We start from the raw sequence: 13,842 nt of genomic DNA, 5'->3' as shown, positions 1-13,842 counted from the left end.
GTCCTCTGACACCAGCCCAGCCGCCTCACAGAGTAGCCATGAGAGCAGCCTACCTCTTCCTGCTATTCCTGCCTGGTGAGTGGCTCCTGGCGATGGGGCCCCCCTTCTGTGGGTGAGCGTGAGGTTTGCAGGGGAGGGGGATGGCAGTGAGTCTTTGCTGTGCCCTGTCGCCAGAACTCAGCTCCCTGGGTTCCCGGGCCTCCTGCCTCCTGGACCTCAGACTGGACTGGCCAACCCCTCCCAAAGTCTGAGGCACTTCCTGGGCCCTTACCCCAGCCGCCCAAGCGGCAGGCAAGGGGGATTCTGGAAAGTGGGCACACATCCTGGCACCCCGAGTCCATGCCTTTCCTCTTACTTCCTGACCCTCCCAGAAGCTGATGTGTAGGAGTTGGGGGTACCCAAGGCAGGGGTCTAGACCCATTAAGGGCTCAACCCCCTATACAATTTTGACCTTAGAGGGGTCCCTATTGGTCAAGTGAGAAGTTATCAATGGGACTGAAAAGGCCCTGCCTGGTCCATCATGCATTCACTTAACAGATATTTGTTGAGCTCCAACTATGTGCCAGGCACTGGGCTAGGCCCTGGGAATGCAGCGATGAACCAGGCAGACAAGTGCCTGCCCTCATGGTGCTGCCAGTCTAGGGAAGGGAGGGCAATGTTATCAAGTAGATAAATGTCAGATTGTACTGAGGCTATGATAGAAATAAGCAGGCGGATGAGATAGAGAGGGTGGGTGAGCCAGCGAGAGCCTCTTAGCAGAGCTGAAATTTTATTTAGGACCTAAAGGAGAAGGTGACCAGGATCACAGGCCTGGGAGAATCAGGCGCAAAGGCCCTGGGGCAGACAGGAGGTGCTGAGTGCCAGGAGCAGCCATGAGGCCAGCATGGGGGAGATGAGCAGGTGACACAGGACCAGGGAGTGTAAGGGCCATAATGGTTGAGGAAGGAGTTTGGATCCTGTAGATCTAAGAGTCTGGTTGTAGGATCTTAGGGTCTCTTTTACATGCCTGTCTGATCTCCCCAGAAGTGTCTCAGGGCCCCTTGCTGTCCCCATGGGGCACCCCCTCATGCTTTCCCTCCCCACGGCAGGCCTGCTGGCTCAGGGGCAATATGACCTGGACCCACTGCCACCATTCCCAGACCACGTCCAGTACACCCATTACGGTGACCAGATCGGTAAGGCCTTGCCCTCCCCCCAGGGGCCCCCAGCCCTGCCATGTCATCAAGTTCAGCCAGGGACCTGGGCGGGGGGGAGGGAGGTCCCTGGCTCAGTGGTGACCTCCTTTGCCCCTGGGGCTGGGAGATAGCCTGACCCCCACCAATTTTCATTCATCTCTGTTTTCAGACAACCCGGACTACTATGATTACCAAGGTAAAGGGTAGGGGCTGGACAGGACGGGTGGGCATCTGGGTGGGCCTGCTCCCCGCCCCCCTTATCATGTCCTGTTGCAGAGGCCACTCCTCGGCCCTCTGAGGAGCAGTTCCAGTTCCAGTCCCAGCAGCAAGTCCAGCAGGAAGTCATCCCGGCGCCCACCTTCGGTAGGCGGCACCCCTGGGAGTGGGGGTCTGTGTGTGTGTGTGGGTGGGGGTAGCAGTGACCTCTCTCAATGATCTCTGCCTGCCCCCTCCCAATACCAGAGCCAGGAAACGAGGAGACGGAGCCCACAGAGCCGGGGCCGCTGGGTAAGAGCTCTCTCGTCCCCTGGAGTTGGGGGAAGTGGGGTGGGGCGCTGGTAGAACGGAGACTGCCAGGCCTTGTGCTCTAGCCCGGGTAGGTGGGGGGTAGGAGGCCTGCTTTAGGCGGCCCCCCTAGGCAGCTCTGGGCAGTCCCCCAGCCCCCTGGGCCTGGCCTGAGGTTGAATTGGCAGCAGCCTCCGAGGGGACCTCTGCGCCCAGGCGCTGGGGCGGGGCAGGGAGCGTGTCCCCTTCCTGCCGGCGGTAGTGCTCTGGCAGCAGGTGACGAGGGGCAGGAAGCCCAGGCTGGCTCAGCAGGCCCCACGCTGCCCAGCCAAGAGCCCGAGAGCCAGACTGGGGGATCCCGTCTGACTGCCATGAGCTCATTGTGCAGTGTGCTCCTGTGAGGTGGGTGTGGACTTCTGTGACCGTGTGTTGGGTATGGATTTGTGTCTGACTTTATGTGTGAATATATGCTTAAGTGTGGGTGCGAATCTGTATACCGGAGTCCGTATGTATAAATACACTGTATAAAACTGGGCGGCCTCAGGTCCAACAGCACTGTGTGTGCATGTGTTGTGTGTGTGTGTGTGTGTGTGTGTGTGTTCTGGCCAGAGGGTGCAGGGCATACCTAGACTCTGAGATGAGAGCCAGTCTCTGGTGGGCAAAGTTGGGGGCTCCCCCCCAGTTCTGGGCCCTCAGCTGCAGCCCCCCAGTCTGATCCCACCTGTCACCCAGACTGCCGCGAGGAGCAGTACCCGTGCACCCGCCTCTACTCCATACACAAGCCCTGCAAACAGTGTCTGAATGAGGTCTGCTTCTACAGGTGAGCACAGGCCGGGCGAGGGGGAGGGAGCAAAAGGGGCGGCTCATGCCAGCCCCAAAATTCGGGGAAAGAGAATGAATCCTGGAGTTGATTGGGGATTGAGCCCTGGCCTGGGGGCCGGGACTCCAGGGCTCCTATACCAGGCCCTGCCCAGACTCTCCCAGGGGGCTGGGCCAGGGTGGGGCTGACACCTCCCTGGCCTCCTCCCCCAGCCTCCGCAGAATGTACGTCATCAACAGGGAGATCTGTGTCCGCACAGTCTGCGCCCACGAGGAGCTGCTCCGAGGTAGGCAGCCTCCGCCCCCGACCTCTGACCTCTCCCCGCTCCCGCTCCCGCTCCCTCGTTATCCCTCCACCTGTCCACCACCTGATGTTTATTAAACACGTGCTTTGTGTGGGGGGCCACTTCCAGGGGATCCTGAAATCAGAGTGGGGAGCAGTTCCCACCACCCAGCCCCACCCTGACCCCCATTCCTTTCTGCCCCCCAACAGCTGACCTGTGTCGGGACAAGTTCTCCAAATGTGGGGTGATGGCCAGCAGCGGCCTGTGCCAATCCGTGGCGGCCTCCTGTGCTCGCAGCTGCGGGGGCTGCTAGGGTGCAGCCGGCACCCGAGCCCCGGCCCCTCCTCAGATCCGGGGCCCTCGGGCCCTGCCTGACCTGGTGCTTTCCTTCCCGCCTGACATTCCTTTTATTCTGTCAAAAGTTAGTGAACTGCGGCCCAGGGGGTTGTCTCAGGCCCCTCTCCAGGCTGTGACCACCCCAGAGGCACAATGGGGGCTCCCCACTGCCCAGTCCTTACCCCCAGGTGGGGGGCATCCGGGCCTCAGTGGGACTGGGCCTCCGAAGTGCCTTCTCCACCCTGAGGTAGGCTGTGCCCCTCCCCCCAGCTGGTCTGCTTGGATTTCCTACAGCCCCTGGGCCTAGACCACCTGTTTTATACAAAATTAAAAACAAATTTTTACAAAAGATTCAGTCATTTTTCAGAGAACACAAGGCAGGTGGTGGCCAGGTGCCTCCCTGGTCTCGTTACAGAAAACGCTGAGGCTCCCTGGTCTCTTGAGAAGGGACCGTCCAGCGACCTCAGCTTTGCTTCTGCTGTCCCAGTCCTGCCTCCCTTCTCACCGGTGTCAGCTCTGACCCGCCAGAAAGATGGCATGGCAGCTGCCCCCAGGTGACAGCGTAGATAGAAGGTTCAGGAACACAGCTTTCTTGTTGTCAGGGCCCGAGTCCCCCGTCAGAGGGTGCAAGCCCAGGCCAGAGGCGCCAGGACGGAAGCATAAGGGTGTGGATAGGGTGTAAGGCAGGAGGTCAAGGTAGGTGGGCGCTGAGATCAAGGGCTGTGGGAGGAGCGGTTCAGGGCAGAAACAGGGCAAGCCAGTATGCCTCCCTCCAACAGCCTGTGGGGCAGGTTCCCGTTCACAGGTGAGCGAGCCGAGCTCTGGAGGGTTAAGCGCCTTTGCCCAAACTCACTCAGCTGAGCCAGGACCCCACATCCACCTCCAGGCCTGCATCTGTTCACCACGCAGCCTGCAAGGCCCATCAGTATCCAGAGGGTGGGCCTCACCCGGGAGGGGCTGAGGAAGGGATGAGAAAGCTGGGCCTGGAGTCAGGCCGCACAGGTTGGGCCACACTCCAAGCCTCAACACCCCCCTCTGTTAAATGGGCGGGTGGCATTGGACCCGGGAGGCCTCCCACCCGGACGTGCTGAGGGTGGTAAGCTCCACAGGCCTCCCGGAGCCCCTCCCTCCTGCCCAAGGCCCTACCTGTGTCCCCTCCCATCTACCAGGTGGTCGAGGCATAATGACAGTAAAAAAAACACATCGGTACAAAACCATTTTTAGAAAACAAGGTCTTGTAAAAAAACACAAACAGTTCTGAACAGTTAACATTATAAAAAGGTACAAAAATACAGGGACTCTGAACTCTAAGGGATTTCCTGACAAACACTCTGCGCTAAGGCAGAGAGACCCCTGGGAAGCCAGGGCAGGGCCTGGGTCTCTGACCCCTGCTCTAGGCCTGGGCACCCCTCCTGCTTCCCATGAGCCCACGCTCCAGGGGCCTGCTTCAGGGCCGGCCACCCTGGCCCTGGCTTTGGCTCAGCCCCTCAGCGAGGACCTTGTAGAGTGTGAGGTGGCTCACCCGGGGAGGGGCAGGACTGAGGGGGGCCCATAGACGGCACGTGACTCTGATGATGCTGAGAAGCCACTGCTGGGTCGGGCCTGCACTGGAGTCCCCCACCTCCCAGAACTGCCACCTCGGCTCATCCTCACCCCATCTGAGCTCTGGTGGCCCCGACAGGCCCAGGCTCTTGAGTGGGTTGTGCTGGAGAGGCCCTCTTCTGGCCCAGGTACCGGCCGGGAAAGGGCTCATTTCTCTGGGGGCCCAGAGGCGGGGGAGAAGGACGCTGAGCTCCTCCGAAGCTCCTGCTGCAAATGCCCCTTCAGTGTGGACACCTGGAGAAGAGAGAGAAGGTGGAGCCTGCCCGGGTCCTCAGCCTGATTGCAGAGAAAGGGGGTGCTTGCAGCTGGGACCCCGGGGAAAAAACCCTCATTTAGAACCAGGGTGTTTCCTTCCCTCCTCGTTCTATTCCGCGGTGTAGTCAGGTGTCCTCCTCCTCTGATGCTCGGCATCTCTTTGGGGCACCCCATCCCCTCATCACTCAGATGGGCCCGGCACTAGCCCAACTCGGGGTGGACCTGAGACCCAGGCCTGGCTTAGCGAACCAGCCTTGCCCTGTAGGCACGTGCCCAGGTGGCACGGTCAGTAAGGGGCTGGGATTGAAGCTGGTCAATGAGAAGCAGCCCTGGGACCTTTGCTGTTGCTCCACTCGCCCCCACCCCCACCCCCCAGGCCTGGGATCAAGGGTGGTTGGATTGGAATAACCTGAGTGGGAGCCACCCGAGGCCACCTGCGCTCAGGGAGAGGGCCTGCCTAGAGCCAGAGCCATGGCAGGGGACTGAGTTCCAACGACAGCACTTAAGCTCGTGTTCAGCCATGGCTGACACCCACCCACCCACTTCCGTTTCGGATGCCAGAGGTGGCGTATACCCCAGAGGTCACACCCAGCCCTCTCCCCCTCCACCTTCTCTTCCTTCTCCAGCATCACACGCCATGCTGCAGCCCCCAGGGAGGGGCCAGGGCCCAGTCAGGCCTGAGTACCTGCTCCTCCAGCCCACGCACCCGCTGCCGGTGGGCCCGCTCCCGCGCCTCCAGGGTGCGTTCTGTCTGCACCTGGGCACTGCGCAGGTGCTCCAGCTCCTGCTGCAGCTCCAGCTGTTGCTGCTCCTCTGCCTCCAGTGCCTCCAGCCCGACTGGGCTCTGGTCCTGCTCCAGCACCACCACCTGGGCCTGCAGGAGAGGCCGCCAATCAAGAGTCTGAGTGAGTGAGTGAGTGAGTGAGTGTGTGTGTGTGTGTGTGTGTGTGTATGGGGTGTATGCACAAGGAGGTACTAGGCACCTCCCCAGGGCAGGAGCCTGAAGGCCCTTGGGGCAAAGCCAGTGCAGGCAGGGGATGAAGGAGAGATCCTTGTTTGTTCCTGACCCCCTGGCCCTCCTGGTCTGTGATGAGGGTACCTAGTGACTCCCATTCAGATACATACACATACACACACACAGACATATTCAAACACAGGCCCATATACATACAGGCACAAAAGAAAGCATGTTCACCTGGGTGTATACATATGTGCAAAAGCCTAATACTCCTACATACATGAAGACATCTGTACACAGACACACATACAGATATAACATATTGTTAATACTCAGACTTGCCACATCTGTGCAAGATTTAAGCACCAGAATATACCCATGAACACTCATGCCTCTACATGGCCACAACACACATCAACACACAGACTCGGGTGCTAACCGGCCGTCAGCATCTTTCTCTCAGCTTTGGGGGGACCCCTCCCTCGGCGACCTCACTCTGAGCCCTAGGGTCCGGGCTCAGCGTTGTGGGCTCTGCACTGGCTGAGCCATCGGCAACTCCTGACTCTGAGGCTGGGGTGGGGCAGGGGTTAGGGAGGTGGGGTGCCCAGGACTGGGTGGGCAGGGGCGGGACCTCCAGCAGCTGAATCTGCCTCTGGGCCTCGGCCAGCTCCAGCTCGGCCCCCGTGAGTGTGCGGTCCAGGCGGCCCTTCTCGGCACTAAGCCGCACTGTGTCCTCGTGGCTGCGGAGCTTCTCCCGCTCTACCTGGGTGGGGAGAGCAGGAGGGGAGCAGGGTGCCGGGAAGTGGGGGGCTCCGGGAGAGTGTTAGGTTAGAGGCAGAAGGGCCAGGGACCCTAGTGACATGCAGCTGGACCAACCATGGCTATGCCCTAAAGGAAGTGAGCAGAGGGTCCTGGGGAGCAGCCCACCTTGTCCAGCGTCTTCTTGAGGGCCACCCGGTCCTTCTCCAGCCGCAGGGCCGACCGCTCTACCTCCCGCTTCTCAGCCTCCAGCTGAGCCAGAGCGCGCTGCAGGCCGCCCAGGCGCTCCTGCAGCCGCCGCCGCTCGTCCTGCAGCTTCTGGACCGTGTGCAGGGCCGCAGCCTCAGCCTCCTGCCGCTGCCGCAGCACCTGCAGCAGGAGCAGCGAGCCCCTCATTCCTCTGGGCCTCAGTGAGTGCGTCTGAAGCCCGGGGAGGGCAATGCCAGCCTGCCATGCCCACTAACTCGGCAGGGCGGCTGTGAGGCCCGCACCAGGAAACTGTTTCCGGTATCTACCACAACCCTGAAATTTCTGTGTTCTTGACTTTGGTGGGGGATTGTGCAGGGCTAGCGGAATTACTGAACAGTCCGGTTAGAGATGAGCTTCCTGGCAGCCAGGGCAAAATAGGAAATGAGTGAAATCTACTTCTCCAACTTCTCCAGCATGCTTGGACAGCTCTCCTCTCGGGCCTCAGTTTCTCCATCTCTATAATGGGGGTACCATGCTTCATCCCTGGCTTGTGGATTATGGGGGTTCCTCCTCCCAGGGGACTGGGCCTGGGTTTGGGATGAGGTTAAGATAGGGGGGAAGGTCCCCACCTCATCCTGAGGGCCTCAGCATCCTGGCGACAGAAGGGGACCCCCTGGCCCTCACCTCTTGCAGCTGTTGCAGCTGGCCCTCAGCCTCCGCCCGCTGCAGCTCCAGGTCCGCCATCTCGCCCCGCATCGTCTGCACCTGCTCAGCTAGGGCGCCGCTTTGCTTCCGGGCCTCGGATAGCGCCTGCCGAGCAGCCTCCAGCCGTTCCTGGGGGACAGGGGCTGATGGTGCCAGGCTGGGCACACCCTCTACACAGTATCTCAGGCCAGTTTCACAGCTTATAAAAGAGGTGTCATCTCACCTGGAGGGTGAGCCGGACAGTGGGACTGGCCCACAGCCTATACTGAGCTATAGAACACCAGGACCCACCCCCCCAGAATCCATCTGTCTCACCCACTAACCCTGCACCTAGGTCCCTCAAAGCGGGTGCTAGTAGGCTGTTCTCTTATTGGCCCCCCCCACCACCCAGCAGAGCCTCCCCTTACTGACTGATGCTCTTATTAAGCCCACCCCTTCCTCTCATTGATTGGCTCCTTAAGGTTCTCAACTGACTGCCTCATTGGCTAGCTCTCTACCAGACCCCTCCAAGCCTGTCTATTGGCTAACTAACTCTCTCGCTGGGCCCATCCCAGCCAGACCCTGGAATCTGTCTGTACCTGGAGCACTTGGCGGTCATGTTCACAGGCCGTCAGGGCCTTCTGCAGTTGCAGATTCTTGTCCTGGGTGCTGCTGAGGCTGGCGCTGTTCTGGGCCAGGGCCTCCGACAGGCCCTTCACCTTGTCACGCAGGGCCCCCTCGCTCTCCTCCACCTTGGCCAGGGCCCCGTTCAGCCGCTCCACTGTCAGCTGCAGAGTCCCTGCCTTCACTTCACTGTCTGCCACCTGGCAGGAGCGACAGGGTGGTGAAATGGCTGTACTTACTGTGACCTCCACAAGAAAGGTCCAGCCCAAGCCAAACCCTTCCTCTCTAGGCCTTCATCACTGATGCTCATTGTTCCCGTGCACGCCTACTGGCTCAGCCTACTTGCACCGAGGCCCGTCCCACCGCTGGTCAACTACCCCCACCCACAGCACCATCAACCCGATTGTCTCAGACGCCATGGTCTCCTCTCTGTTCTCATCCCCCTCTCCTCTCTGCTAACGAGAATGAACAGTATCTACCACAACCCTGGAATTTCTGTGTTCTTGACTTTGGTGGGGGATTGTGCAGGGCTAGCGGAATTACTGAACAGTCCGGTTAGAGATGAGCTTCCTGGCAGCCAGGGCAAAATAGGAAATGAGTGAAATCTACTTCTCCAACTTCTCCAGCATGCTTCCCATGAGTGCAGATTCTGCCATCAACCAGTCCTAAATTTTAATGTGGGCTCTGCCTCTTATTAGCTACGTGATCTTGGGCGATGACATCACCTCCTGAGCCTCCATTCATCCATCCATGAAACAGGGATGATACTATCTCACAGGGCCGCTGGGAGGATTACATAGTCCCTGGATAGCACTTGGCACTGGGCCTGCGAGGGGGGGAGGGGACCCACCTGTCTCTGCAGGGAGTCCACCCGCTCCTGGAGGGCCTGGGCCTGGGCCTCCCGGTCGCTCAGGCCCAGGCGGCTGCGCTGCAGCTCCCCCTCGAGCGAGCGCCGCTGCAGCTCAAGCTTGATGGTGCGGCTCTCAGAGGCGTCCAGCACCTCCTTCAGGCGCCGCTTGTCACTCTCCAGCTTCACCTCATTGGCCTTCATCTTGCTGATCTTCTCCTGTGGGTGGGGGAGGGCTCAGGCCCCAGCTGTCTAGCCCACCCCACCCCTGCCGCATCCCTCAGGACCCCCTGGAGAAAGTGGGGAGCAGCCCAGAAGCTGCCTGTGTGACCTGAGTTGAGTCAGGCAGGAGCCCTGGGCCCCCACAGGTTTTAGAGTATGATGCTCCTCCCCCCAAGTGAGTTCAGACTGTGAAGGAGACTTGGGGAGTGGGGACAGGTCAGGAAGACAGACTGGGGTCCTTCCATCCCTGTCACCGTCCTGGAGACAGGGCAGGTCAAGGAGGTGTTCTTACAACCACCCTCCCCAAGTCCCCCCCCCCCCCCCCCCCCCCCCCCCCCCCCGCCGCCAGGCCTGGCCCCTCTTCCGCCCTGCTCAGAGCCCCAACCCTGCCAGCTCTACACCCGGCAGCCCCACGCTGGCTCCTGCCCAGCTTTGTTCCTGGCCTCCTCCCGCGGCCCCTGTGGCTGGGCCCAAGGCCAGCGCTGGAGCCGCAGACACAACAACCCAGTTCAAGCTGGGCCTAGAGCCAGAGGCAGAGGGTGGGCTGCGGGGGCAGTAATGGAGGGCCGGGGAGGAAAGCGGGGAGGAAGAAACAGAGGAGATCCAGATCCATGGCTGTGGGAAGGTCTCAAGTCCTTGGCAGCTTGGACTGTCACCATCAGGGCCTGTGCACCCTGCCCCCCGCCCCCCGTTCCCCGCCCCCCACATACAGATGCCCAGCAAACACATAAAACCCCCAGAACACCACTCATGTGGCTCTACAGAGACAAAGGGAACAGAGGTCCCGAGATGTCACTTCAATGGGTGCTGAGACCAGGCAGAAACAGATGCATGCACACAGTAGGACTTACAAACACCTATTCAGACAGCAGATCCTCCCCTCATCCCACTGGCCCTCAGCCCTGCCTACCTGGCTGGCCCGGAGCTCGCTCTCAGTGGCCTGCAGGCTCCTCTCCAGGGCGGCCACCTGGTCGAGGGCAGCCCGGCGCTCCCGCTCGCTGCGTCGCACACTGTCCTCCTGCAGCGCCAGCTCCGCCTGGGCCCCGCTCAGCCGCCCGTCCACGCTGCGCCGAGCTGTGGCCCCCACCCCAGGGGTGAGGCCTGGCCAGGCACAGCCCAGATGCCTGAACCAGGCCCCAAAATACCTGGCCTGCCCTCCACTCACCATGGGACCTGCCTCTCTGAGTCCTTGAGGGTCTGTAAGTCTGAACATGGGGTGGGCCTGATCAAGGAGGGTCCCCCAGAAATGACGGCCCCCAACTGTCATTTAGGGTGTGATGCTCCTGGTCACAGTGGCCAGGGCAGGGATGCAGGAGCCGCTCAGGACAATCCCACAGCCTTCCAGCTCCGCTGCTAAGAGCACACGAGAGCAAAGCAAGGGCCCGGGGTCAGACGCACCTTCCTCACTCTGGGCCACAGCCTTCTGCAGCCGCCTTGCCCTCGAGGTTGCGCTGTCCCTCTCGGCCTCCATCTCCACCAGCTGGCGACTCAGGGCACTGGTCTGGGTCCGAAACTCATCCTGCAGTCCCCAGGTCAGGGGAAGGGGAAGACCCTGCTGACAACCTGCAGCCCCTCCCAGGTCTCAGCCACCCGTTCCCTACCCGGCCCCTCACACCAGCCTCACCCGTTCTCTCTGGGTGCTCCGCAGCTCCTGCAGGAAATCCCGGAGGGCCCCCCGCACGGCCTCTGGGTCCAGGTCTGGAGACATCGGGGAGGTAGCAGGTCCTGGGGACGGTGGCTCAGATCCAGGGCTACGTTCCAAGGGGCTGGGGCTGCTGGGCCCGTCCCCACTTCCTGGAGGAGGAGACCAGCTCAGGGATGCAGGAGCCATGGCCTCTCCTGCCGGGATGGTGCCTGCAGGCTCTCGACACATGTCCCCAACCCTGCTATGCCCAGCAGCCCACGCGAGGCCGTAGCACAAACGGGGTCCCCTCACCCTCCCGTCACCCTTCACCAGCCCTCAGTTCAGCCCAACCTCCATGCCATCACTTAGAGGCCCTGCTGCCACCCCCAGAATGAGCCTCTCACCCTTTACAAGCTGGCCACTCCCCATCACCCTCAGCTCCATGTTCCAGAATATTCCCTCTCCCAGCACTAGGGCCTTCGTACATGCTGTTCCCTTCTCTCCCCGCGACTGTGTTGGGGTGAATTCATCCCACCTCCGTGGGGCTCCAATGCCTGCTCCCACCCAGACCATGACGCCTTGACAGCTGTGTCCCCAGGGCCCAGCCCGTGTGGACACTCCATCACCTCGACATCTCCCTGTACTGGGCCAAAGCTTTCCCTACGTCACCTCCTTTCATCCTCACAGGAATTCCCTGAGAGGTGAGGACCAATTTCCCCCTTCACAGGCGGGGCGGGCTCTAAGCTGTTAACTGATTTGCTTGGTCTCAAAGCTGGGAAGAGGATGGGCAACAGAACCACAGAACCGGGAGGGGCAGAATGAACAGAGACAGGACGGCACCTAGAGGTCAACATCGGAACTGCAGGATGGGCTCCAGCCTGTTAGCATCGTCCAGCCTCTGCCACGGGACACCCAAATTGCCCCACATTTACCCACTGTGGGAGGAAGGGGGGTGGAGCATTTGGGTGGTTCTCCGCCAGGAGTCCGGGACCAGCCGAGGGGGTGGGTTTTGAGACTGGTAATCAAAGGAGGATTGGGCCCAGCCTAGGGCAGGGTCTTCAGCAGAACAGACCTAATCGTGGGGGGCGGGGACTCCTCGAGGCCCGCCTCCCGCTCTCCCCCTCCCACCCGGCTCTGGCGCTCCGCTCACCTCGGGTGGGTGGGCTGCGGGCTGGGGAGCCGAGCGCCTGCCGCCCGGCGGGACTGGGGGCGGGACTGGGCGCGCGGCCCAGACCCAGACCCCGGCGCAGGGCAGATCGCAGGCCACCCAGTTGGGCCTCCGCCGCGCGACGCTGGGCCTCCACGCGGGCCAGCTCGGCCTCCAGGCCTTGTCCCCGGCCCTCGGCCGCGCTCAGCCGCAGTCCCAGCTCCGCAGCCTCTGCCCGAGCCGCCTCCAGCTTCAGCTCCAGGGTGCGTGCGTGGTCCAGCTGCTGCTTCTCCGCGCTGCGCGCCTCCTCCAGGTTGCCTACCAGGCCTCGCTCGCGGGCTCGGAACTCGCCTTCTTGCTCCTGCAGCTTCCGCTGGGCTCCCTGGAGCTGGGGCAGGGGCGAAGGCCGGAGGTGAGAAGGTGAGAGCCAGCAAGGCCGTCTCTCAACCCTACGCCCTGACGCCCAGGTCTAGCCTAGAGTCCCCTCTTCCCCCCCCCCCGCCCCCCCCGCCCCCCCCCCCCCCCCCCAAAGTGGCGAGCACAACACCTATTCCTTTAGTGGTCTCCATCCAAGCAGGTGAGGTCCATCCACGGTGTGGGAGGGACTATTAGAGTATATCTCTTCCTTCTGTGCACATACCCACTAGTTTATTACCAGTAAACTGACAGCTAACGCTCGCATAGATAGGACTTAGCAATGGCAGGCACTAAGCACTTTCCAAAAACTATCAGCTCTGCCCTGTGAATCATCTCTAGTCCACAAATGAGGAAACCGAGGCTCAGAGCAGTGATGGAACTTGGCCAAGGCCAACACTAGTAAGCCGAGAGCTAGGATTCAAGGCCAGGCACTCTGGCTCCAAGGAGTGTTCTGTGCACCGCTAGACTACGCTGCCTTTCAGTGCACACAGTTTATCAATAGGCCACACAGTGGGGGCATGTACTGAAAACTGTTTACTGATGGGAGTTCATGATCTCTCTCTCTGCCTCTGTTTCTCTCTCTCTCTCTCTCTCTCTCTCTCTCACACACACACACACACACACACACACACACAGCTCTCTGGTACAGAGAATGAGTCAATTCCTCCCAGTCATCAGTGTCACTGCTATTGAGCACCGCCTGGATGCCAGGATCTCTGTGTATACCTCCCTGACTGTGCTATCCCCTGCCCCCGAGTGCTCTGAAGCACAGAGAGGTTAAGTGACTTAGTCAAGGTCACCCAGTAGATTCATGCAGTGAAACAGCCAGAAAAGACAGCGACTTTGGATTCAGACAGACCTACATGTGTGTGACCTTGGGTAGATCCCTTATCTCTCTGAGCCTCAGTGTTTGGTTCTCTCTGTAAAATGGGGCTGCTGGGAGAATCAAACAAGGTTCTACCTGCAGAATTCCCCCCACCCTCCCACCCCACTCCTGCTACAGTTCTTGCAGTTGTTATTATTACTATTACTAGAAGCCCAGTGCACGAAATGCATGCATGCGGGGGGGGGGGGGGGGGGGCTGTCCCTCAGCCCGGCCTGAAACCTCTCCAATTTGGGACTCCTCGGGGGATGTCTGACTCCTGGTAGTCAGACATCCCTCTCGCAATCCAGGACTGCTGGCTCCTAACCACTTACCTGCCTGCCTGCCTGATTGCCCCTAACTACTCTGCCTGCCGGCCTGATAGCCTTAACTGCTCTCCCCTGCCAGCCTGACCGCCCCTAACTCAGTGGTTCTCAACCTGTGGGTTGCGACCCCTTTGGTGGTCGAATGACCCTTTCACAGGGGTCACCTAAGACCATCCTGCATATCAGATATTTACATTACGATTCATAA

General features: G+C 60.7%; 2 protein-coding genes across 2 annotated transcripts in view; one reads left to right on the top strand and one right to left on the bottom strand.

Moving 5' to 3' along the window:
- MFAP2 (microfibril associated protein 2) lies at positions 1–3,422 on the top strand. The gene is made up of 8 exons (XM_070403142.1): positions 1–75; positions 1,089–1,175; positions 1,345–1,371; positions 1,452–1,538; positions 1,638–1,682; positions 2,412–2,499; positions 2,712–2,785; positions 2,992–3,422. The coding sequence occupies exons 1-8, from the start codon at positions 39–41 to the stop codon at positions 3,093–3,095; spliced, it is 549 nt and encodes a 182-aa protein (XP_070259243.1). The 5' UTR covers positions 1–38; the 3' UTR covers positions 3,096–3,422.
- Positions 3,423–4,333: 911 nt separating this feature from the next.
- The window catches only part of CROCC (ciliary rootlet coiled-coil, rootletin), a 34,816-nt gene continuing 25,307 nt past the window's right edge, over positions 4,334–13,842 (bottom strand). Inside the window, 11 exon segments of the mRNA XM_070404190.1 lie at positions 4,334–4,954; positions 5,661–5,849; positions 6,565–6,696; positions 6,861–7,061; positions 7,566–7,715; positions 8,165–8,389; positions 9,040–9,255; positions 10,169–10,332; positions 10,657–10,777; positions 10,883–11,052; positions 12,033–12,417. Of these exon segments, the coding sequence (XP_070260291.1) occupies positions 4,868–4,954; positions 5,661–5,849; positions 6,565–6,696; positions 6,861–7,061; positions 7,566–7,715; positions 8,165–8,389; positions 9,040–9,255; positions 10,169–10,332; positions 10,657–10,777; positions 10,883–11,052; positions 12,033–12,417 (2,040 nt within the window). The 3' untranslated portion in view covers positions 4,334–4,867.

The sequence above is a fragment of the Myotis yumanensis genome, unplaced genomic scaffold (assembly GCF_028538775.1).
Source record: "Myotis yumanensis isolate MYYU_CA2020_CCGP unplaced genomic scaffold, mMyoYum1.0.hap1 SCAF_2, whole genome shotgun sequence".
Classification (NCBI taxonomy): domain Eukaryota; kingdom Metazoa; phylum Chordata; class Mammalia; order Chiroptera; family Vespertilionidae; genus Myotis; species Myotis yumanensis.
The sequence above is the reverse complement of the archived record's forward strand: the minus strand, read 5'-3'. Positions and strand labels throughout refer to the sequence as shown.